Source organism: Balearica regulorum, chromosome 11, assembly GCF_011004875.1.
Source record: "Balearica regulorum gibbericeps isolate bBalReg1 chromosome 11, bBalReg1.pri, whole genome shotgun sequence".
NCBI lineage: Eukaryota > Metazoa > Chordata > Aves > Gruiformes > Gruidae > Balearica > Balearica regulorum.
Window position 1 is genome coordinate 10,279,276 of NC_046194.1, and position 22,873 is coordinate 10,302,148.

The 22,873-nt window shown below is 45.7% G+C and overlaps 1 protein-coding gene and 1 long non-coding RNA gene across 8 annotated transcripts; one reads left to right on the plus strand and one right to left on the minus strand.

Annotated features, from left to right (window-relative positions):
* Window positions 1–795: 795 nt before the first annotated feature.
* On the minus strand, window positions 796–15,109 carry LOC104639302 (UAP56-interacting factor). Of its 7 annotated transcripts, none has more exons than XM_075763208.1 (9): window positions 14,959–15,109; window positions 10,823–10,966; window positions 7,317–7,459; window positions 5,150–5,277; window positions 4,192–4,276; window positions 3,722–3,765; window positions 3,561–3,635; window positions 2,825–2,936; window positions 796–2,083 (listed from the first exon to the last, which is right to left on the minus strand). In XM_075763208.1, the coding sequence occupies exons 1-9, from the start codon at window positions 15,038–15,040 to the stop codon at window positions 1,988–1,990; spliced, it is 909 nt and encodes a 302-aa protein (XP_075619323.1). In that variant the 5' UTR covers window positions 15,041–15,109; the 3' UTR covers window positions 796–1,987. The 7 variants fall into 7 exon arrangements, with proteins under 7 accessions (XP_075619323.1, XP_075619324.1, XP_075619322.1 ...); XM_075763209.1 differs by having other exon boundaries at window positions 3,722–3,762; window positions 4,192–4,279; XM_075763207.1 differs by having other exon boundaries at window positions 4,192–4,279.
* A 420-nt stretch (window positions 15,110–15,529) lies between these two features.
* On the plus strand, window positions 15,530–21,660 carry LOC142603285 (uncharacterized). The gene is made up of 3 exons (XR_012837174.1): window positions 15,530–16,007; window positions 20,640–20,837; window positions 20,975–21,660. It is a non-coding gene; the product is annotated as an uncharacterized LOC142603285 (long non-coding RNA).
* The last annotated feature ends 1,213 nt before the right edge of the window (window positions 21,661–22,873 follow it).

Sequence of the window (22,873 nt, forward strand, 5' to 3'; positions counted from 1 at the left end):
CAGGCTGAGAGAGTTGGGGTTGTTCAGCCTGGAGAAGAAAAGGCTCCAGGAAGACCTTATAGCAGCTTTCCAGTACCTGAAGCGGTCTACAGGAAAGCTGCAAAGGGACTGTTTATCAGAGAGTATAGTGATAGGACAAGGGGTAATGGCTTTAAAAAGAGGGTAAATTTAGATGAGATATTAGCCAGAAATTCTTCACTGGGTGGTGAGGCACAGGAACAGGTTGCTCAGAGATGTTGTGAATTCCCCATCCCTGGAAGTGTTCAAGGCCAGGTTGGATGGGGCTTTGGGCAACCTGGGCTAGTGGAGGGTGTCCCTGCCCATGGCAGGGGGTTGGAACTAGATGGGCTTTAAGGTCCCTTCCAACCCAAACCATTCTGTGATTCTATGACATCTGGATTATTTGCATGAAGAGGTCATGTCTTCTCCTGAGTTCATCAACCTGGAAGGCAGTTTGCATTCATTTCACTTTGGACATACTCTGAGCCACGTCTGCTCTGATCATTTTTCCGATAACATTAAAGGCAAAAGAGATCACAGCAAAGATTTTACAAAATACCTACTGAAAACCTCCCACTGCTTTGGCTGTGCTTTAGACCCAGCTTTGTGAGCAGCAAAGTGCCTGCGTGGCCGGACCAGAGCCCCACAGCCCACAGGTCACGGCAGCAGATCACGGCCTCCCCCAAAGCGCCAAGGCGGCAGCCCCTGCGGCCATGTGTATTATGCCCCACAGTGCCACACTGAGAGGCTGAACTTGCGCCAAAAGCCTGTTGAAGGAAGGGAAATAACCGGAGGTGACATTTGACAAGTTAGGTTTTTATTCAGTGCATTGGACTCGTACATCAGCAGTTCATCAACTAACAACATTTCACACATTCCTATAAAACCAACGCCGAGTCCAGTCTCTTGTTAAAGACGCTTGGCATAAAATGTAAAGCAGTCTATCAAATATTTACTTTAATAAGTATAGCATAGAGCCCAGTAACAGGCTGTGTCCAGCGCATTCAGTGCTGGGTTGCAACAGTGGGTGGAGAATAGATCAGTGACTCATGGTTGGTGCAGGGCTTCGTTAACAAATGTCTAGACCCAGCTCATCAACATCTTAGCCAATGTTTATTGGACTGCTGTAGAGCCTGGCCTCCCTCCTACAGCTGCTAGATCAATTATGCTGGTGCTTTGAGCATGGGTGGAGCTGCACCTACAAAATCCCTAATGCAGAACTACTGCAGCACTGGAAAACCTGATTTGGGCTAGGGCAGCCTGTCTGTGCTCCACGCCGAGGACAGTCACTCCAGCAGCACATCTCACCCCATCCCCGCAACCAGGCCAGCAGCAGCAGTCAGAACAGCACAGCAAACCAAACAGAAATACAGGGTGCTCAGGTCTGACTATCGGGGCAGAGCAGTACGTTTTCAGGATGGAGGGGTCTTACACCGGAAACCTTCAGGCAGGGATGCCTGCACACAAAAAATGGGGCGATTAGGTGGATGCTGGGGATTGCGGACAGCTAGAGCATCCCTGCAGGGGCACGTCCTTCAGGCCCACACATGCTCCGCTCCCCACTCTGTCTCCCACCTGGGCAGGCACAGTGTCCTCAACCCTGTCCCACCCACAGGACAATGCAGGAAAGGCTCCACTGGTATGGTTTGGGTCCCCCTCCCTCTTGCAGGAGTCACCTAGGGCAGCACAGGGTGCCCTGGCAGGGAGACAGGGCCAGTGCCAGCCCATGGCTCCCTGGCAGAGCACTTCCAGCAAATCCAATTGTGCTCATCCCCCTCCACCACCCTGCTCGTGTCCCACCTGTGCTCTGGTCCTGACTCTCATCCTGCCTTGTCCCTGCCCTCAATTGCTCATTCGTTCTGCGTGTAAGGAAGGAGACGGCACATTGCCAAATCAGCTATCTCAGAGGAAATCTATTGAGTTTTATTGAGCTGCCCATTACAGGGCCTGGACTGTTACGGGCAGTCCCTGTGATGAGCATGTGGTGCTAAGGCATGGTGACTGTCCGGCCGGCGCTCCTGGCTGCTGAAAAGCGCCTCTTATTCCTCAGACCAGAGAACCTCTCATCCAGCGTCAGGCTGGTCTGCAGGGGAAAGGGAGAGCGAGTCAGTCCCGTGTCTTGTGGCAAAGCATGGCCAAACTTGGAGCAGGGTATTGATTAGAGCCCATCAGTCAGGACGCTGCTTCACAGCCAGTTAGTCAATTAAATCACTCAGCACATGGAGACAAGGAGCTTGACAGACTGTGTGAGGCTGGAAAACATCCAAGCAGCACCCAGCCCCAAGACACCAGGTATCAGCAGGAACAGGAGCAAGCAGATGGCATTTGAGCATAAGGCATCAAGTAAAATCAAACCATCCAGACAAGAAACGCCGGCAATGAAGAAGGTGGAGCGGGATTTCTGACCTGCCCTGGGGACTCTTGGACCATACTTCAGCATAAAACATGGCACTGAGGTCACCAGAGCAAAGAGAGAGCAAAGCCCAGAAGTGCTGTGTGTCTCTGAGAAGTGGGGAGCACCAACAGTGGAGCAGTCCCCTCCCAGCCAGGACTGCTCACAAGCAGCATCTCCCCACTCTGAGCAAGCACACGGACAGGCCAAGAGGGGCAGGGAAAATTGGGCTGAGTCTGTAGTTGCTGAAGTCTTCTCAGATGCCTTCAGTTTTGTTAGCAACCTAGCCAACACGGCTACAGGACTTTCCTCCTGGGTTATGCTAGATAAACCCAACTGGCAGACCCAAAAACCTGAGCGTGACATTAACAGCTTAGTGGCAGGGCTGCTGCAGGGTGCAAGGCACCGCCTGTCCCGTCGACAATCCTCTACCTGGTTGGCCATCGCACGGAAATTGAATCTCAGCAGCACCCCCTTGGGCTGGGGCTTGGTGGACCGTGGTGGGGGCCTCTGGCTTCGCAGGAACGGGCGCTTGGATCCGGGCCTGGGGAAAGCACAGATCTGCAGTCACTCAGGATGCGAAAGCAGCTCACTTCCTATCATCTGCAAACCAGCAAGGAGTAAAGGAGAAACTCTGTGTCCCATATGTCCCATGGCATGTCTCATGGCAGCGTAAGGAAGTCTAAAGGGTGCCAGAAGAGCTGCTCTGCAGGCAGAGTTCCAGCACTGGGGAATGTGTCACGTTAAGGCTATCATGGGGTGCTCTCTGCACCCAGGACATGCCAAGTGCCCTTCTTTCTGCCACTAGCTGGGTGCCGGGTCCTGCAGCTGCACCAGCTCAGCCCAGGGGTGAAGCTGCTGCCTTCCAGCCTCTGCGTTCCTCTTACACAGCAAGTGTGCAGTGTCCCTGTGGGGCACGCAGCGTTTCTCCCACATGCTGCTGGCATTTCCATTTCTCCTTACTCTGGATAACAAACGAGCCACACGGTAATTACTGTTTCCTTTCAGATATGCTGAGAAGGGAATGAGACATCATTCGCTAACCATTTTGGGTCTGGACCATTCATTGCACACTCGTTATAGAAGAAGTGAAGCTGCAATAATGTTAAAGGGATTTGCAATGGCTTTTGTAGGGCTCCCATCCTAACAAATCACCTCATTTACTTACATGCCAGTCTGGCCTGCCTGGGGATTAGCCACAGAAACTGTCAGAACTGCTCCGGGGCTGGGTTTCACTTGCCACCTGTCAAGACAGGGAGATGTATCCAGCTGCGATTCAACCGTGAAAGAGCACGTCGTGTTTGCAGCGTGCCTTTGTTCACCAATTACCTTCTCATCCTTGGTGGTTTCCCTTCTCCGTTAGCATCCATCTGCTGTGAAATACATTTTTTTAAAAATGAATTATAGAATTAGCTCTCAGAAACAATGATTCCTTTTCCAGTACTTCATTTGGTGTATCTGAATAGCTTTGCCTGTTATCGAGAAATTTGCTAATTTTGGGTTTCCTGCTGGCACAGTGATCTGTATGGGGTGGCTTTACTTTGCCCTGCTTGTGCTTCTGTATAAGCTGCAAGCTTTACTTTTATCACCTGCCTGGGTTTTATTTACCAGCTGCCAGAATATTAAGCTGCATGAAAAATTACCTGTCCTGCAAATACTTTCCTAGGAATATGTTCATTGTTAGAGTCATCTATCTCTCCCAGTTACTTTTGGAAGCAAAGACACAACTGGGCAAAGGCTGGTAAAATTGAAGGCTCGTCACCATTAGCAGGTTGCAGAGAAAATGTCTCAATACTGACCCCTCTCTGAAAGTTGGCTTTGGAGAACCACTGCTGCATCATCCGCTTCTGCTGGAAGGCTGGTCCCCTGTTTAGCAGGAAAGGCCTGCTGGTAAAGGAGAAGAGAGAAAAGGACATAGGTGATTATGATGCCAGGTCTCTCCTAAAGTTTAATCCTGAAATAGGTACCTAAGTGTGGTATTAAAAAACAGTATGAGAAGCAAAAGAGGCTGTGTGTTACCAAGTTCAGCCCAACAGGTTTTTCTGCCAGCAAAGGACTTCAGAGGAACTTGTTTTTCTGCTCAAATGAAAAAACAGCTTGTGTTTGTTCTGAACTCTGCTCATTAAAAAAAAAAAAATCATGGAAGAAAACTGTAGAAAAAATCTGATCAGAAGGGACCTCTGGAGGTCATTTAGTCCCTGCTCTACTCAGAGCAAGGAAAGATGGGATTGCAACAGAGCTTCCTTTGGAGCTCAGAGAACACAAGGACCACAATGAGACAGGCAGTGAGACTGCACCCAGCGCCCGGCAGCCTGCCTTCGTCACAGCTCCTGGGGCGCAGCGTCTGCTCCTGCAGCCCCTCACTGGGACAAACTCCCTCTCCCTGCCTATCCCTTATGGCTGGAATCTGTATTTCCTGCCTTTATGAAAAACAATGCTATTTTAGCCTTCAAGAATTTTCCCAAAAGTGACAGAGGAAAAGTTTAATAAAAATACAAAGGTCACAGGTCACATTTTCCGTGCTTTCTAAAATAGAACAACAGATCTAATATCTGAATTATTAACTGTCAGCATGAGGTTGTTTTATTTTCAAAATAAATAGGTGCTTTCCTAACATACCCAGGGGTATTTTTCTCACGTTGCGTGAGCACACGGCTGTAGCCACTCCCAGCTGGCACTGACTGAGAGCAGAGCCCCACGAGCTGCACAGGGAATCACTGAAAATGAAAAAAAGCCCAGAGTTAAAAAAGATTTTACCTTCTCCCTGGGGCATGGGTGCTGGTAGCAGCTGCTCGGAATTTCTTGGGGCCTGGGGGTGGCTGTTGCCGTCCCTCCAGCTGCCTGCTGTTGCTGCTTTTGGTGAAAGCCTCGTTGTTCTTGTTGCCCTGAAAGAACAGCAAGAGCTCAGCAGTTGCCACCTGTGCCGCAATCTTCGCTGCATGGAGAAGAAGCGAGCGCGAGCGACAGCACACAACTGTCCTTCCCTCTGCCGGCTGTCGCTGCCTGAAAAGCCAGTGCATTTATTTGGCATTTTCTTGGCTTCATCTAGGGGAGCCTAGACTCCAGGAGAAGGAAATCCAGCCTGCTCCAAAGTGCAGGTGGTGATTGCTGACACTGCAGCAGCTCCCTCGCTGCTCTCAGACACGTTCAGCACCACTTGCAATTGCTTCAAAGGGGGCTCAGCCCCATGCTGCGTGCTCTCCATTCCCCGTATTCTCATTCCCAAGTATTTTTCCTTTGCAACTTCTGCAGTCTTGCAACAGAACAACACTGCTCTGGAAATGCTTTTTTTTTTCTCCTTTGATATTTTCTTGATGGGAAACTTATTCCTCACTAAATCTATTAAAACCTCGTCTCTTCCATGGTTTTCCGTATCTACGGCAAGAATATGTCTACCAAGTAGTGTTGCTGTAGTCTCAACATTTGCACTTAGCATACACTGTAGTCAACAATCAGTACGTGTGCCTCAGTTCGTGGGCATGAAACTACAAGTACCAGGAAGAATGTTTCATTCTAATGGTGCAGAAATACCAAAAAAAAATTACTCCATGGAGAGCAAATCTCACACAAGCCATGTATTATAGCTTTGCTCAGGTCTCTTTTCGGTCATTGACTCTTTCTTGTTTGGACACGTACGTTGCCTGGTCCAAGCCCTGAAGCATGAAGCTCATCAGAAGATCCCTCAGCAGTGTAGGTCCTCCTGCAGTTACTTATACAAACTCTCACAGACTCTATCCCATTTATTTCTGTGGGACAACCACCATCACTGTTACTACCCACTAACTGAGATGTTTTTCCACATTCTTCCCACTTGGTTTATTTCTGCAAAATGGAAGCTACTGTAGAATTATGCCTCCTAGCAACTGCTTATTACTTTCTGTTAATACCCAGCCACACTCAATGTCTGAGTCATCACAGTCTCTATTTTCAGGAATAACCACACTCCATGCACATGCATGCTCAGCTTAGGGCTCTCTTATTTATACCCCCAGAACACTGCCATTAAATGTGCAATCATGTTCACCACTTTGGTATTTTTTAAAAGCTTACTGAGCATACATGACCTCCTAATTGAGTGGATTTCCATCAGTGCAGAAAAAAACAACCCCCTCTCACAGAGGACTATCTACCCACTTGATTTCTACCTTCTACACAAGGCCAGTTTAATATTAGTGACACTCAAAAGAAAGCTGTAAGAATTACTTTAATGGTGAACACGTACCTTCCTGCCCGTCTCTTGAGTCTTAAAAATAACTCAAAACCCAAATGAAAATATTTAAATTTTTTTTAAAAGTGTTTTTGAGCAGAGACAAGACCTAAACATTTAAATTTGAAAAAGAGAAAGCCATGAATGAAAAAAAAAAAGCATTTTACACTGAAGCACGTGGGCGACCTGACCCATGGCTGTCACAGTACTGGGAATCAGTGTCTCTGTGAGGGATAACCACTTGCTAGTGAAAAGTGTGTCTCTGAGCTAAAGCCACCTGAAGTCAACAACAGTCTGTACTTTGACTTCACTGGACCTTGGAAAATGCTCTGGGTGGAGGACAAACAATGATGAATCTTAACATACCTCCTCTAAATGGTAATAGTAACATAAGATGACATGGAATTTGTTTTTATGGAAATATTTTAAAATCTTTTAAGAACACATTTTAAAAAAATCTTTTTTGCAAAATCCATGGGAATAGATTCACTAAAATTATGCCAAGTCATAAGCTTATATAACCAACTGGAAAATTGCTATTTTATATGTATATGTGTCTGTACTCACCTATGCATACAAATGCTGTGCACAGGCATATAAAAGATGGTGCCTGTAGATTTTTTATGTGGATTGTTCTTTGAGGTGATCCAGGATCATAAAATCCAGTAGATTTCTACATGACATTTGGGAACAGCTTTACCTTCCTTACCCCCTTACCTCTTGAGATGATGCCTGGCGATTTAAAGGGCTCACTCCATTTAATGCGGCAGCTGCTCTTCTCCTGGGACCAGGCACCATATTCCTGAATTGTCTCCGATTGTACTGTTGTTGTCCAAACCCTCTTCTAAAACGGTTAGGTCCTACGAAAATAAACCCTTATTTTAGCATCCTTCAAAACTCGATTTATGATTATGAATGGATTACAGGTTAACTTAATATGATATAGGAGTATCTATATACATAGTGATGCAAGAATCACATTAATTTATTCCAGAAAATTAAATTAATTTTGCAGACTATTAAATAATCTATATTTCCAATGTTTCACTAACATTCTTATTACATGTAGGACTGACAAACACAGTATTTGATTTAAAAGAGTACAGAAGAGAAAAGCCTTCCGCAATACAGATTCCTAATAAAGGCAGGAACACTCACATCAGGAAACCTGTCAATCTGTTGTCAGAGCTCACATTGCCGTGAATTAACTGTGAAATGGAAAATGCCTTTTGATATAGGTAGGCAAGTGACTTGAGCATCTGGGAGCCAACCTCACAGCAGCCTGGAATAGCTCTGAGTGCCCACATTATAGCACTTGATATAGCACTAGACTGGACCATAATTTTTAGATATTTTTTACTTGTTTTTTTTTTTAGCTTGACATATCCTTACTTACTACCCATATTGAAAGGGGCACCTCCTGCTGCTGTTTTATGTAACTCTACAGTACATACACACCAACAGCCCATCTTGCATTTAACATTTTCCCCTAAGCCTGTTTATGATTTTGAAGAGTGCCAAAGTGTTGGGGGAGAGGAAAGCACTCTGTCATACGGAGGCACAGTGCATTAAAGCCTAATTACTCTACATGATAAACTTCTGCAGTCATAATGAAGTAGACATTTTCCAAGTCACTATACCAGTAAAATGTGCACACATACTCAGACGGGTGCACAAATCAGGCATAAAGCAGCACATGGTAGAGGACAGCAAGAGTGTGGTTAAACCCTGCACCATATAGCAGAACCTCACTGATACAAACCACAGAGCAGTTAGACACATGTATTGATCCTATACCATTGATTCCTACATCACAGCAATTTATAATGACTCAGAGCAATTAGAAATGAAGTGTTCTGAGGCAGTGGTGACGCTGCTGTCAGGGGCCACCACCACAGTGATTAATGAAGGCTTCCGCCGCTGAGTGTAACACCGGTCGGCGCCAGCACGGGCTGGTTACACTGGAATACAAGTGAAGATGATTTGAGCTGCTCTGGCTTTAAACCAAAAGAGCACCAGGGCATGCCCGTGGGAAGCATCACCCGAACAGCACATCGGGGTGCTTTGCTCCCTACAGCCAGAGGTGCTGGTTGGGAATACTCACAAAAATGCAATGCTCTTCACAAGCTCTGTGGGGCCAGTAGTTATTTTCTTCGCAAATGGTGCCCTCTCACCACAGAAGTGCAGGTGTATAAATCTTCCTCTCCCAACAAACACTTGAATTTTGGCAATTTGTGTCTTTTTGATCAGGTGTGGTCTCGCTGTGTTTAATGGCCCTTTTTTTCCTCCTGGTTCTGTTCCCACAGTTTGTTTTTCCCTTCCTCGTTCCCCTCAACAACCACCCTGTGCTTGCCCCTCTACCTTGCCTGTTTGCCAGACCGCTCTCCCGCAGGCCGCCAAGCCTTGCAACACAGCTCTCCTGCACCCCAGAGAGGGCATCTCCTCTGCAGCAAGACAGACTGAGCTCAGGCCTTTTCTGGGTATTTCATCGGTGCGATGGGAGGGACTGATGCAAAAGGCAGCCCTGACTAGAAAAATCACGGCCCTGTCAGTCAGTTCCTATTAGAGAGCCTCTGCTCAGCGGTGCACTCAGGCACGCCTCAGCCAGTGTAAATAACTAATGACGGAGCCATCAGCCTCCGAGGGGTACCGCATGTTCACCAGCTGGGGACAGGCCTCGGTCTGTCATGTGTATCCTGAAGTGTGACACATGGGAGGCTCCGTCTCTGCAAAAAGTCTGGCAGATATTTATTAATGAAAGAACATTTGAATAAAACCCCACAGCATCAGGAGCTGGGGAAAACCTGCTCCATGTCTGGGTGCACACCCAGAGCCTGGTGCTGAATCCACCCGGGTTGGCCAAGAGGCACCTCTGCCCAGCAGTCCAGTTTGGGGAGAAGCCCCGATGTCTGACAGACTTTTTTTCTGAGGAGATTTGAAATTCAAATTTCTTGTCATTAAAAACTATCTTTCCCCCACTGGGGAGATGGTTTAAGCCATATTCCAGGTGGGATAACAGCATTTCGCTTGCACAAATTCTCTTGCTGGTTTAATCAGCATAATACCCTTCTCCATCCTCTGTCATTACAGTGCTGGGCTGTTTTGATCGTCATTTTGATAATGGTTATCACGGCTCAGCCCAGAAGGGACTGAATTTCAGCAGGGACTGAAGTGAAATGAGCCCCTGAAGAATTATGGGCTAAATTCCCAGTTGTGCTGAGCTTCCCAAAATTGCTACTGACATCAGCACCACATAGCATGGTGGGTCCCTGCACTTGGCAGGGCTGAATTCAGACTCAAAACCTATGATATACTAAGACTAGCAGAAATAATTCTATAAATGAACAGAAAAGTTCTCCTATCTAAGGAATAGTTAACAAAAATTTTGTTTGATTTATTTGACTCTGTATGCCATAGTTGCTTGAGTGTGGAAGAATATCAAAGCCTGTGTTCTTGACAGAAAAATCAATTTGCGAATGGCAATCATCATCATTCTGGTTTGAATTAGAACGATTCTTGGTAAGACAATATGTGGTGGAGACCAAGAACATGTGAGTGGGAGGCAGATTGGAGACCAGCAGGACTGCTTCCAGCAATCCCACTGTCCTGATGTGCCATGGGCACTCCAAGGGAAGACTGCAAAGACAGTGCTGCAAAATGTCACTAAAATCTTCAATGAAGTGATTTAGCAGTAATTTAAAAGAGAAAGCAAAATGTTGATAGAGATGGCATTTCATGCAGCAGATCACTTTAGTTTTGTAGATAAAAGCTAGAGGAACCAAACACAGATGAGTGTGTGATCACTCGGTATTATAAAAAAACTCATCATAAAAATAGCATGGTTGGCAAAAGTGACAAATTAGCTCCAATAACTGAGCTATCAAAGACAGTTACTGAAGGGGTAATTTAAGTGTGTTCTGGGAAAAAGAGGATTAGGAAGAGGCATAATTAAAATTTGCAAAGCCAAAAGGGAATAGAGAATAGATATTAAGTCACTTTGAATTAGTAATTCATGAGAGGGTGGAAGGGAGAGAAATGGATTAATTTATGCTCTGAAAAGGCCCTGATATTCCATTGTCGCAGACAGAAAAGCTATTCAGAGCCCAAGTACATCTTATACACACACAGGAATTAGATAGGGGAAGGATTTAAGAGCTGTATTTTGTTACACAAATGTGTTTTCCAGCTTGGCAGGCCTCCACCGTCCCAAGGCACTCACCTACCTTGCAAATTCCTCTGCATCCAGGTGCGGAAACGGGGCCGCCCGTACCCATACGCCGAATTCCTGTTCTTGACCTGCTGCCTTCGCCTGTCCCCCATGGTGCTGGCATCTGCCTGCTCTTTCCTGTGGCGTTTTATGATGTCATCTAGATCAAAATGGCAAAAGGGAAACCCATAATACCTGCCCTTTCTACTGACAGTGATTCCTGCTTTTGGTGCTTGCAATTGTCCACAGTAAAAATGGAGCTTGCAGTTCTGTGAGCTCCGCTGGCTGGACAATGAAAGATTAAGCTTAGCTTAGAAAGTATAGGATCAATTTACTCAGCTCCTGTGAGCTGGAGATTAGAGTGCAGCAAATTATTTAAAAATGTGCTACCATCCGGCACGTATTCACCATGTGCAGGACAGAGATTTCAGACCCATGTCCCACCAAGGGACCTGATCCTGCAGATTTCCCACAAGCATAAGGGAATATGTTTTTGCAGGGGCACTGGGAGCTCAGTGCTGGGCAGAGAACATTTTTTGAGAAGGTGTCACTTGGGAGGCTGTGGGAGAGGTGAGGGGCGAGAATGGGCAGAAGCACCCATGGGTGCACCCACACTGTGATGGCCACTCCACGGGCTCCTCCTGCCATGCATGGGACACGGGCACTGCCCCACACAGAGGATGTGTCCCTGATGTATAAACAACACAAACGCTGTTCAAGTGTCATGAAAACACAGGTGGGATGAATGTCCCCCTAGGCCCTAAATTTGTAAAGGGGAGAACTAAAGCTTGGTACAGCAAAGGCTGCGATGTGAGGCTGTGGGGAAGGAATCTCACTTGTACAGGCTGACTGTCAAGAAAGGGGACATCATGGTCCTGCAACACTCATGGTTCACCAGAAGGTTGTAGGACGGTCAATTCCTTTCAGTTCCCACCTCCTGGAGTCAGCTACCTGCATGTCTTTCTTCAGTGCTTTAAAAAAACAAAGCAAGTTTCTAGCCCTCAGTGGTATGAGATGAAGCTTGAAGCCATAAACCTCTATGGCTCAAAAACCAGTAAGCAAATAGATGCAACATGCACAATGAACATCAGCAGTACTTCTTTGTATTTTAAGTTCCACAATCTTCAGGACACAACTCCTGATTTTCCGATTATCTGGGGTAGATGCTCCTGTTTAATTACTCAATATAGAACTCAGCTTAGAAACAGCTGGACAAGGATGTATCAACCACAGAGCAAGAACCTCTTAGCTTCTGCTGTTGTCTGGTGAAGCAAATAGGGAGAATGTCCCAAATACAAGAGGACCAGGCAGGAGATGCCTGCTCTCCCCTGAAAAACTTGGGTTCTCTCGTAAAAACCCGTCTGCACTGCACCAAGGGAACCAGCTCTAGTGCTGCAAGTTGAACACATCTGTTCGATTTCCATGCTTGCCCCACTGCCAGCAGCAGCAAGATATTTTGGGAACCCTGCACAGCTCTCTGCAGACAGGAGGGAGGGCAATCAACCAGCTCCCGTGCCGCTGCAGTATGAGTGCTGGAACCAGGCACAGCTGCCTCTCACCTCTGAATGCCTCTCAGCATTGCCGCCCCACCACAAAAGGGGTGTAAAACAGCCTGAATGCAGCAACACAGACCCAGGATGTCCCGCCAATGTCCCAGGACTCCCCTCACCCAAATTTTATTGGGCAGCTCTGAAAATGTACTCTACTGAGCTCTTCCACAAACTGCAAGATGTTTCTCACTTTCTTTGCAAGACACCATCCAAATGCAGTTCCCAAGGTGCTGAGCCTGCATGAAACAACTAAATATTTTCCCTGTGATTTAGACACTTTTGGCTTAAAACTATATTAGTAGCACTGAGAAGATGAAAAAAAATTTCTACCAAGGACATTTGCCCACTGTGCTTCACCAGTTCAGACCCAGGCAAGCATTCCAGGTGCTTGCCTAGGCTCTGCTGCTGTAACTAGCTGCACATCCCCTGCACCGAGTGCTCTGTTTTACAATGCAGAGAGCACAAGGGACACAAAGGAAGGTGATGATCCACCTGCAGTATCCAGAGTATACTTGACAGGGTTTTGAAAGCTCATGCCCATCCTGAACAAGCGTTTTAACTCTTTAAAAGATGGCACTGGAAGTTGAGGTATCTGGACCATTCACAAACTACTTTTAGATGCAGAGCTCTATCAAGAAACAGCTCAAAGCCCCTTCAGTTCTCAATGGGTTGGTTTGAAATCAAGAGGATCTTCTTAATTGAAGCTGTTCTGATGAAGACCAAACCAACAAAAGGCAAAGGGATGTCTCCTCATTAATTCATATTTTCCAACAATTTCTTCTTTTAACCTCAAACCTTACAGAAAAGAAATAGCAAGTAATAAAGCCATGTCTGTTAAGCTCCAAGCAGAATGTTTTAACTTCACTTTAACAAAGTAGAAAGGAAAGAAGTGTCCAAATCAGGCCTTTTCCCAGGCAGTGGCTACTCCAACTTCTTAATGAATCACTGGAGTGGAAGCACAGAAGTGCCATTAGCTTTCAATGGGTGATTATCACGAACAGCACATCATACCTCCAGCGCTTGTCATTTGTCATTTTCTATCAAGAAACTCCTGTGTCCAAATTAATACAAAGCCCAGGGAAAGCAAACAAGACCAGATGTAAGGATAGGCTGCGTGACTGCTTTTGTGATTTCTCTATCAAGTCTGCGAGGAAGAGAGCACGCTGGGAGAGGCTGGGTGATGTTCTTGGTATGAATGCACTAATGTTCTCAGCTAAGTGTGCCTTCGGGACACGTGCTATTTGGGGCACAGGCTGCTTTGAAGCATATTGACAGCATCCCTGCTTGCTCTGCAGGGAGGTGGATGCAGACATCCAAGGGTGGGCTATCTACAGTGCAAGGAAGAGCTCACTGGAAACAGAAAGGAGAAAGCTCAGGTGCCTGGTCTGTAACTTTTCACTGTCCTTTTTTGTTTGGTATGAGTTGTTACCCTGTCTTTTGTGCTGAGGGTATATGGGGTTAATATGATGGGGTTAACAGAGCAAGGTAATGCAAGATAACTACATAAGGCTGTAAGGGATCCTGAGAGGTCATTTAAGGTACCCCTAATGCCCTCAAGACAGAATTAGATCTATCAGGGCAGTTTCAGAGTAACTCCTGTAGTTTCCTATGACTGCTAGCTCAAGTGAGGGCTAATGTATGTGAAAGCACAGAAACAAGCACCTGAAGGTAAAAGTATCAGTTCTTCACCAGGGCTCTTGTTTTGCAGTTCTCTCTTCTGCCCTGAGTAAGGTGTATTCTGGATTGAATATGGAGGTGGACTACAGGAGGTCTGACTGGGGGAAGCACTAAGGGAGAGCAAAAGCAAAGGAAGTATTGCATGTCAGCAAACAGAAAAAGGGTGTGCAACGCCATGGGAAAAGACTAAATGAAAAATTAGGGACCCGCTATTGCTGTAAATCCTCATAGCACCATTAAAATAAGGGCGCATCAGCCAAGGGATCAGTTTGAGTTTGCAATGGAAAATGTTCTGCCATTCCTGACAAGTGGCTCATTGCTGGGAAGAAATGAGTTAGGAAGCTGACCCAGTAATAAAAGGTGCTGGTGGACTTTCCTTCCACAGCAGAGATGTCAACATGATAATCCACCAAGATCTATCATCCAAGCATTAGAGTCCAGGCCTCTGGAGTTAATAAAAGGGCAGTTGTTTATGCACAGTTCCCATATCCAGTGCCAGGGGAATGGCGAGCATCACGAGCAAGCTGCTATAAATAGCCTGCACACCCGAGGATATGTCTCATATCTTCATTTCAATAGAGGGCTCATTTATGTAAGCCTCTCTCAACCCGCGGCGCTTGACGCTCTCCCCTGACGTTACGGGATGCTGCCAGCAAAGCACAGAGATGGGTTTGAAGCCGGGATCCCTCCCCCTCGCTCGGGCACTTCTTCGCCTTTTCCTGCCTTCCACCGCAACCAGGTGCAGGCGTAGCCGGCACTGCGGGGCCGCACCACGCTCCTCTGCCCGACTCTCCCTACGCCGTCACGACACATACAAGCACAAACCAAGCCCCCGGGCCCCGTCGGGCTCACGGAGCCCCGCGCCAAGCCAGGCCCTGCCCGCCGCCCCCCGCCCGGGCAGGGACCCTCGCCCCGCCGGACCTACCCAGGGACATGTCAATCTCCTCGGCTCCCGGCTGCGGCCCCGCCGCGGGGCCCGGCTCCGGCTGCGGCCCCGCCGCCTCCATGGGCTCCCAGCGCGCAGTGCCGCCGCCCCGCACCGCCCAGTGCGCCTGCCCGGAATGTGCCGGCACCCGCCGGCGGCACCCCGCGGCGGCACCGCCACTCACCCTGCAGTCACCCGCCGGCACTCTGCCCTCTGTGCCCGGACACCCCCTCTCTCCGCAAGGTGACCGTCCACCACCCACCCCCCCGAGCATCCCAGTAGCTTGCTCCGCAAGCATCCCCTCCAGCCCCCCCACTCTCCAGCCAGCTCTGCCTTCTACGCCCCGGGGCATTCTCTCTTTGCCCAGCCCTGCCCTGGCTCTCTGCCGCTCTGCACCCCAGCAGTCGCCCTCGCAGCCTCCCCATTTATTCGGAGGATCCTTTCCATCAGCACCCCCCTCTAGTCTCTCCAAAGTGACGTTCCCCAGCCTCTGTACCAACACTCTTTCTCTTCTCCCCTCCCCCCCCCCCCCCCCCCCCCCGAATTACTCTCCTCTGAGCTTTATGCTAGGAGCAGAGAGGCAGATAGACCTTAAAAACCCATCAGTCATTTCTGAGCCATGTAAAAAAAGGAATGACTGCCTAGAAAGACTAGAAAACCAAGGTAATTATACAAATGGAGGCACTCTTGGCTTGTATTCAGGTATGAAGTGTGTTGTTTGTATTTATGAGCTTCTTAGGGAGGGAGCATCCATTTGGGATTGGTCTTTCAGCACCCAGTCACTCGCAGAAGTCAGATTCTTCAAGGGGATCTTTCAGTCTCTGTGTCACATTGTTTGTGGCACTGGTGCTATTCTGAAGTTTGAATACAAAATGTGAGCTAAACCATCTTTCTCTACTTTTAAAGCCAGATTTAAAACCAACCAACCAACCAACAACAACAACAAAAACCCCAAACAAAATCAAACCAAATGGAAGAGAAGAACTGGGAGAACGGCAACTCCTCTTCTGGGCTACAATCACTCCTCTCTAAGGGCTACTGTGCATTAGGTGAATATCATGGGTTTTTTTCTAAAGTTTCTATGTATTAAATGCTCTGAAATAATCTTCCAAATGGGAGATAAAAAATAATCTCATATCTTAAATATCATAAATATCTTAAAAATAATCTTTTCAAATGGGAGAGAAATTTCTACATGCAAATAAAACAGGACAAAGATTGCTGGTATGTGTATAGCTCTTAGAAAGATCAAGTGCTTCTGAAAGTGTTGGTTTAGGGACCTGTTCTTTCATGAAAGAAAAGAACAGAACAGTGATTAGAGAGCAACAAATATCCTTAGCTGTCTTTTGCAATGACACTGCAGGATGATCATTAAAACATTTTAATGTGAAATGTTAGGAACTAAGGTCATGATACCCTATTTGCAATTTTCTGTGATATGCAAGGTGTCCTGGTGCTGCTGCTCTTTGGGGAGTCCTGGCTCTAATGCCTCCCTAGTCCAAGAGCCTTCCTTCAAAGAGAATCTTTAAAATTTCCCAGAAATTGAGTCAGAGCAGCCAGGGAAGCTGTGGCTGCTGGGAAAGGGCTGGAAGTATCCATATGAGCCAAGCCTTTAGCAATGGACAGGGAGGGGAGGTCTGTAGCAGTGTCATTTTCTAGCACCTAATGAGGGTGTTGGAGAAGGGCTCTGGAAGGTGTCCTGGAGCCAGCTAAAGCAGCAGCTGCTGGAGCCATGAGGGAAGGGCTGCAGGAGGAGCCTGCACTCTCCTTTGGGTTCCGGCCAGTCCTGTGGTGAATGACCCAAGTTTCTCCACTGGGAAGAAGCTGGAGTTGGTCCTGCTGTGAGGACAGTGTAATGAAAGGTTTCATGGCTTTCTGCAAAATCATGCATACTTGTATCTTCAGAAAGTCTGAAAGCAACAGCTGAGAGATTTCCAATAGTGTTTCCATTCAATCACATTTAGTGAAACGAACATTTGAGACAAGACAAAAGCAGAGTTTAGAAATACGGGGACCAACTTCTAAACCAGTTGGTATTTTAAAATGACAGGGTTTTTACTGAACTACAACACAGCTGTTGCAGCAATTCCACTTCACCAGGTGAGAGGTTTAATTATCTGTTTTCCTCTAAGCACCTAGTTTTGAAGGCAATGATAAAACCTTTCTGAGCCATATTTCTGCATCTGGGAAGTATGAGCTGATACGTACTGTGTTATCTCTCAACTGCCAGTTTGTGACCTCTTAACATCTTGGCAAGTGTCCCATTTGCTTAGTATGTCTAAGCACTGTCATTAACTCATTTCTGAGTAATTTCTCACATTAGCAGTGTAGGTGATGCATGCTGGAGTTGGTGAAAAGGCCTTAAGAGCCAGAACCTCCTCTGAAGCACAATCCCCCTGCACTGGAGAGGACTGCAGATGTCTGGCAGACAGACTTGACCGTGCATCCTAAGAAAGGAACGTCAGTAATGCGACTTTCTGAAGGCTAAAGCAGGATTATTAAAAAAAGCAAAAAAAAAAAAAAAAAGGAAAAGAAAAGAAAACACAGGGGGAAAAAAAGGATTTTTGTCATGCTTTGCTCTAGAACTGGTTTGCATTGACTAAATGATACTGTGGCAATGAGCCTCAAAGAAAACTGAGGCACCAAAGGTGCCAGGTATTCCTTCCCTGGAGGACACATGCATAGTGAACTTTTTCACAAAGAGCAAGTGTTATTTTGGGGCACTAAGCCTTTCAATTTATCAGGTGCTCTTCTTGTCACATAATCAAACCCCAAGGAACCCTAGAAGGCTTTTAGCTGAAAACAAATAAAAATAGAACTTAGTGGGAGAAGGGAACACATGCCAGCATTCAATCACTTGCATTATCTAAAATGTTTTCTCAGTTTCTTAGTAGATTTAGTGAATGTTCTGCATGTTAAATAACTTGTGTTGATTTGTTGTTGTAATAAATCTTATACTGTGATTTAAAAATACTACCTTAAAATGAATGCTGACCACTTTGTCTGTTGTTCCCAGAGGTATCTCATATCACAGTTACTTAACACAAAATTATGAAAAATGTAACTGTTCACTTTCAGTGAAATGGACCCAAAACTGCATGATGCAACTGCAAATAAATGTTTTTTCTTGGGAAGCCTGGGTGGCTGTAGAAATATGCGTCAAGGAAATGTTTAGCATCCGCATGCATACATTTGTATCTGTGAGTATGGATGCACTCTACCGTGTATCAGAATTGCTCAAAGCATAAAAAAATTTCTTATCTCAGTGGGCCAAAAATCCATTCACTTCTGTGATGTTTTGTATTTTGCCCACAAGGGGGGGGTGTTTAGGCCTTTTAACTGGTGAGAACTACAGGAGCATAATTCTCAGCTCTTAATAGAGAACACTGACAGCTGTACAGCTTCTTTAGCTTGCTCTGAAATTGGTGCACCACCACCAAAGAGCTTATGTTTTATTGTTAGATGCTGAACATGGCCTTTTAACCATGTGTTGCTACTTGAAAATCACCTTGAGAAGATGGAAGAGAACAAAACTGTTCTTCAGGCTTTCTGAGAAAAGAAACCTCCAGATCATGCCAATATTTCTCTACATTACCCATTCCCAGAATGTAAGATGCATTGGTGATAATACTTCAGTTTTTATGCAGAAGTTCTGACTGGATGCAATAAAGTGGCTGAGGTGCACACATCATTGAGCTCTGCTCAGTGAAAACAACCATTGACTGACAGGTCAAGCACTTCTTGTTAATGACAAATTCCATAATTTGCTTCTTACACAGTTAGCAGATGCAGCCTGTATACTGTAAGACTGCATGGTATTTAGAGAAGGGTTGCTGGGGTGGTTTGGTTTTTTCTCTCTCTATATGTGTATTAAAATTGAGATCTCAACCTCGTAAATGCAAAACTATTCTTACAATACCCATTAGCTATACCTCTGGACTATGCAGAACATCCTTAAAGTCATCCCATGAAAATGCACATCTAGATCTGGAGATCTGCAGGATGATTTAACATTTGTATTAAAGCACAATACAACTGATCACCCTGTGTGCAGTTATCTAGGACAAGGTGACAACAGTTACTTCTTATCTTACACTGTCTTCTGCATATCAGAGATGTGGCTTGTGAAATGCATGGCATACTTGATGAAAGATAATTGCAGTCGCAGGGGCTTGGACTCAACACACACATGTGCAGGATGACAGGGGAGTTGGTTGCTTCAGTGCAATCTGTAATGAGCCTAGCAACATCCCAGTAAACTGAGATACACAAATACACCATGCCGCTGTGCTTCTGATTGCAGTGTAGGAGTAGTTTTAGTTCATATTGCTTCTCGGGGTCTCTCTATAATAAAGTAAGCCTTCACTGAAAGGGCTACATTTCTAATTTTACCAAGAAACTAGCACAGATATTAAAAATAGAATAAAAGGAAAAATCCTCTTATAAATGACACCAGAATGATCAGCTAAGGATAAAGGCCTCTGCAGGGCCATGATGAGGTATTTCCAGTGCATGTAATTGGAATAAGTGGTACTTGAAATTACATCTTCGAGGGTAGAGGCCTCCCTTCCCTGCCTTCAGAAATGTATTTTCTAGTGCTCGATGAAGCATTGCTAGCTGTACAATTAATCAGATGCTCCCAATGAAAAAGGTACCAGGAATCTTCTCATTAATGGATCTGCTGTCTTATTGTGGTCTGTACAAAAAGATTTTTAAGAACAGATATTACTCACCAAAGCAGCTAGACAGAATCCTGCTTGCTTCTTTTCTATTCAAGCATCAGATGCTGGAGTATTTTGAGCTATTTCTAGCTCTTTCAAAATGGTGTTTCCCATAAATCACTACCCTTTAGCATGGATAGTGTGGCATTTGCCTTTTGACCTAACTAGGAATATATGGTTTGCTTGTTTTGCTTTCAAAGTGGGCCAGATGATGCCATTTTAGTCGGACTTTTGAATCTGGTTATTTGGAGATTATTTTAACTCCCTGTGGGAAACTGTGGACGCTTGCAGGTCTTGAAGAAGAAAAGCAGTATCAATAAGAAATAGAGCATGCACTGATATGCAAAGTACGTGAGAAGGAATTGAAGAGTAATCAAGGACATGGCACAAGGATCATGTGAGTGCTGAAATAACAGTGAATGTGTTATCTCAGTACCTCACACATGTAGGAGGACTGAGGCTACTCATAAAGAAGCATAGTAAGAACGTTATGAAAGCTCTGGTGTTTAATTGCTTAAAGCAAGAAAGTCTCTAAAGGATGCAAAAAAAGGTCAGTGCTGACATCTCAGGAGGATTTCATTTCTCACAGCAAACAGCAATCTAGACTGACAAAGATCTGCTTTGTATTCAGCTCAAGTATTTAATTCAGGATTGCTGAAAGCTTCAGGGGTGTCTCTGCTTTCAGCAATCCCTGTTGCTTAGCCTTAGGTGCTCAGAGCTTGTGTTGCCTGGCAGAGGCCTGCAAGTCTAGTGGAGGTGCCAAGGGAGCATTGGACCACGTGACACCCCGGGCAGCATCTCCACTTTGTTACTGTGCTTTGATATTCTTATCACACACACTGACCTGACCTGGGACACAGCCTGCAGTATACTCTGGAGAATATGAAGGTACGGGAGAGATAAGGGACTCCACTCTTGCTTTCCCTACTCTGATTATCAATTTTATACTGACATTTCCAGTACAGATGAACCTGTCCGGCTCTCTCCAGAAGGCAGTGCTCTGGGGAAATTTGGAGCTGTGAGCGATGATGCTGAGCAGGGATCAGAACAGGTGTGGGAGCAGCACAGGCAGAGCAGCAGGATGGGCACACAGTGCTCGCACTTGCTCTGAGCATGGCTTGGGCTAACCATGCCAAGCAATACATCATTGCAAGACTTGTGAGTAACCACATTTTGCAATCCATGTTGAAAGTTAGATAGATCAAAGCCTTATCTAGATCTCATTCCTGCAGGCATTAACATTACCTCTTAAAGTTTGTCAATGTCATATCTTTATGTGTTTTTATCTCATCTAGAGCGGATGTGGGTAACCACAAAGACTTTCAAAGTGGAAGCTCTTCATGGAAGTGGGAGATTTTCAGTGGTTTTCAGACTCCTGAAACACAGACTCTGCCTGTGGTGTGGCAGCAAGAAAATAGGTTTGTCCTGAGCCATTGCCGCTACAACATCTGAGTGTTTCCACCTCTTCCTGTACTCATCTTAACTCCCTTAATAAATAAGAAAATGCTATCATTTCTGTTTTATAGAAGAAACTGAGGGATAGCACAGCGATGACGTACTACTCATTATGACAAGAAGGTTGGTTTTGGGAGCCTTCTGCCACTAGACTAGTGACTCTGGTTTTGCTTGTGAAATGAAAAAGAAAGGGCAGCAGGGGGTCTGGGGAGAAAGAACTGTTGAAAGGCTGTGAAATACAGTATAAATGAAAGGAATTAGACTTTAGCATTCCAGACATCTGTTCTGATTGTGCAGCTATTTGAGGTGATAAATGACCCGCACAGGTAAATCTCCATGTAGCTATACCATAGGAATGTGCAATCAATTCCCAAGCTTTTGCCTGAATAAGCAGCAATTCGCTTAAGATAGTTTGCAAATTGGGGATTTTTCCCTCAGCTGTTAGAAAAAGCCTCAGACATGACTTCTAATCTATTGTATTGGATACTTTAACACATTTGAAGATGTGAGCATGTGCTTGAGCAGACTGAGCGTGCTTGGTTTGCTTCTCAGTAGGAACACCTGCAGACACAGTGAGTATTTTGTTAAAGATAAAAGGCCCCTCATACGTGAGAACTCCAGCATGACTAAATGGTGTTTTGAGTCCTTTGACAATTTGTCAGACCTATTTCTTACAGCGTGAGCTGAACCTCTTTCTCTGTCTAATGTCGCAGAGATCAGTTAGGCTCTAAATAGCAAGGGGCCATGTGATGTGACTTAGAGGGAGGATAGCAAAGCTGCATCTCTGAGCTAGCCCTGTGCCAAGCTACTCGCTTTGTAAACTCAGAGCAACTATTTCTAACATTTAATAACATTTAGTTACTGGGTCTGGCCCTGGCTGCTGCTCCACTTCACTCCTGCCAGCTGCAGAGCCACGGTACCTCCAGCTCCACATCTGCAGGCAAAACCATCGTACACACTTGGCCCACCATCAGTCTGTGAGTTTACGCAACCTCCACCCTCTCTGGTTGGAAACTTGATCGAGGGCAGCAGTCAGCAGTGTTTATGCAGGTTTGTCTGATTTTCCTGCTGTGAATCCAGGGAACAATTAGCTTTTTCAGGGCAAGGGCAGAGGCTCTGGCCCAGGCAGACTGATCAGTAGATATTCATCTGTAAACTTTAATCCCACAGCCTACAAAAGTATCGACAGCTAAGGTTAAATGAAGCAGACAGTCACAATATTTTCAGGTGACAATGGGAGCCCTTCCCCCATCACACACGCATTTTGCACATTGGCCTCTTTTGCTGGAAAGCCAATCTATTTGCAATGACACAGTGATCCCGAAGTCCATACAATACTGCTCCAAAGGATTAAACCCTTCACTCTTCAGTACCTTCTTACTGATCCTGGCTGATTTGGTTTTATTGAATTTCAGCCAGATATCACCCACAGAATATTACAGGGCTGTTCCTCTTTTGACTAATAATGGCTCAGCTGTCTCTCACTGACATATTGCTGACTGAAGGCTAGTCTCTTCCATACTGCTTATAGAAGGAATTTCCCTTAGATCACCAAATTAGTCATGATGCATGCATGCAACAGAAAAATCCATTTAAGGATCTTCAGGAGGATCAAAGCAGAAAAGCAGATTCTGCTTATCAAAACCACAGCAATTGCATTAAAATGTGGGTCTATGAGCCTTTCTTTAACATTTCTTAATTATGGCTCCAGTAATTTTTGACAGATAAATATGCAGCCC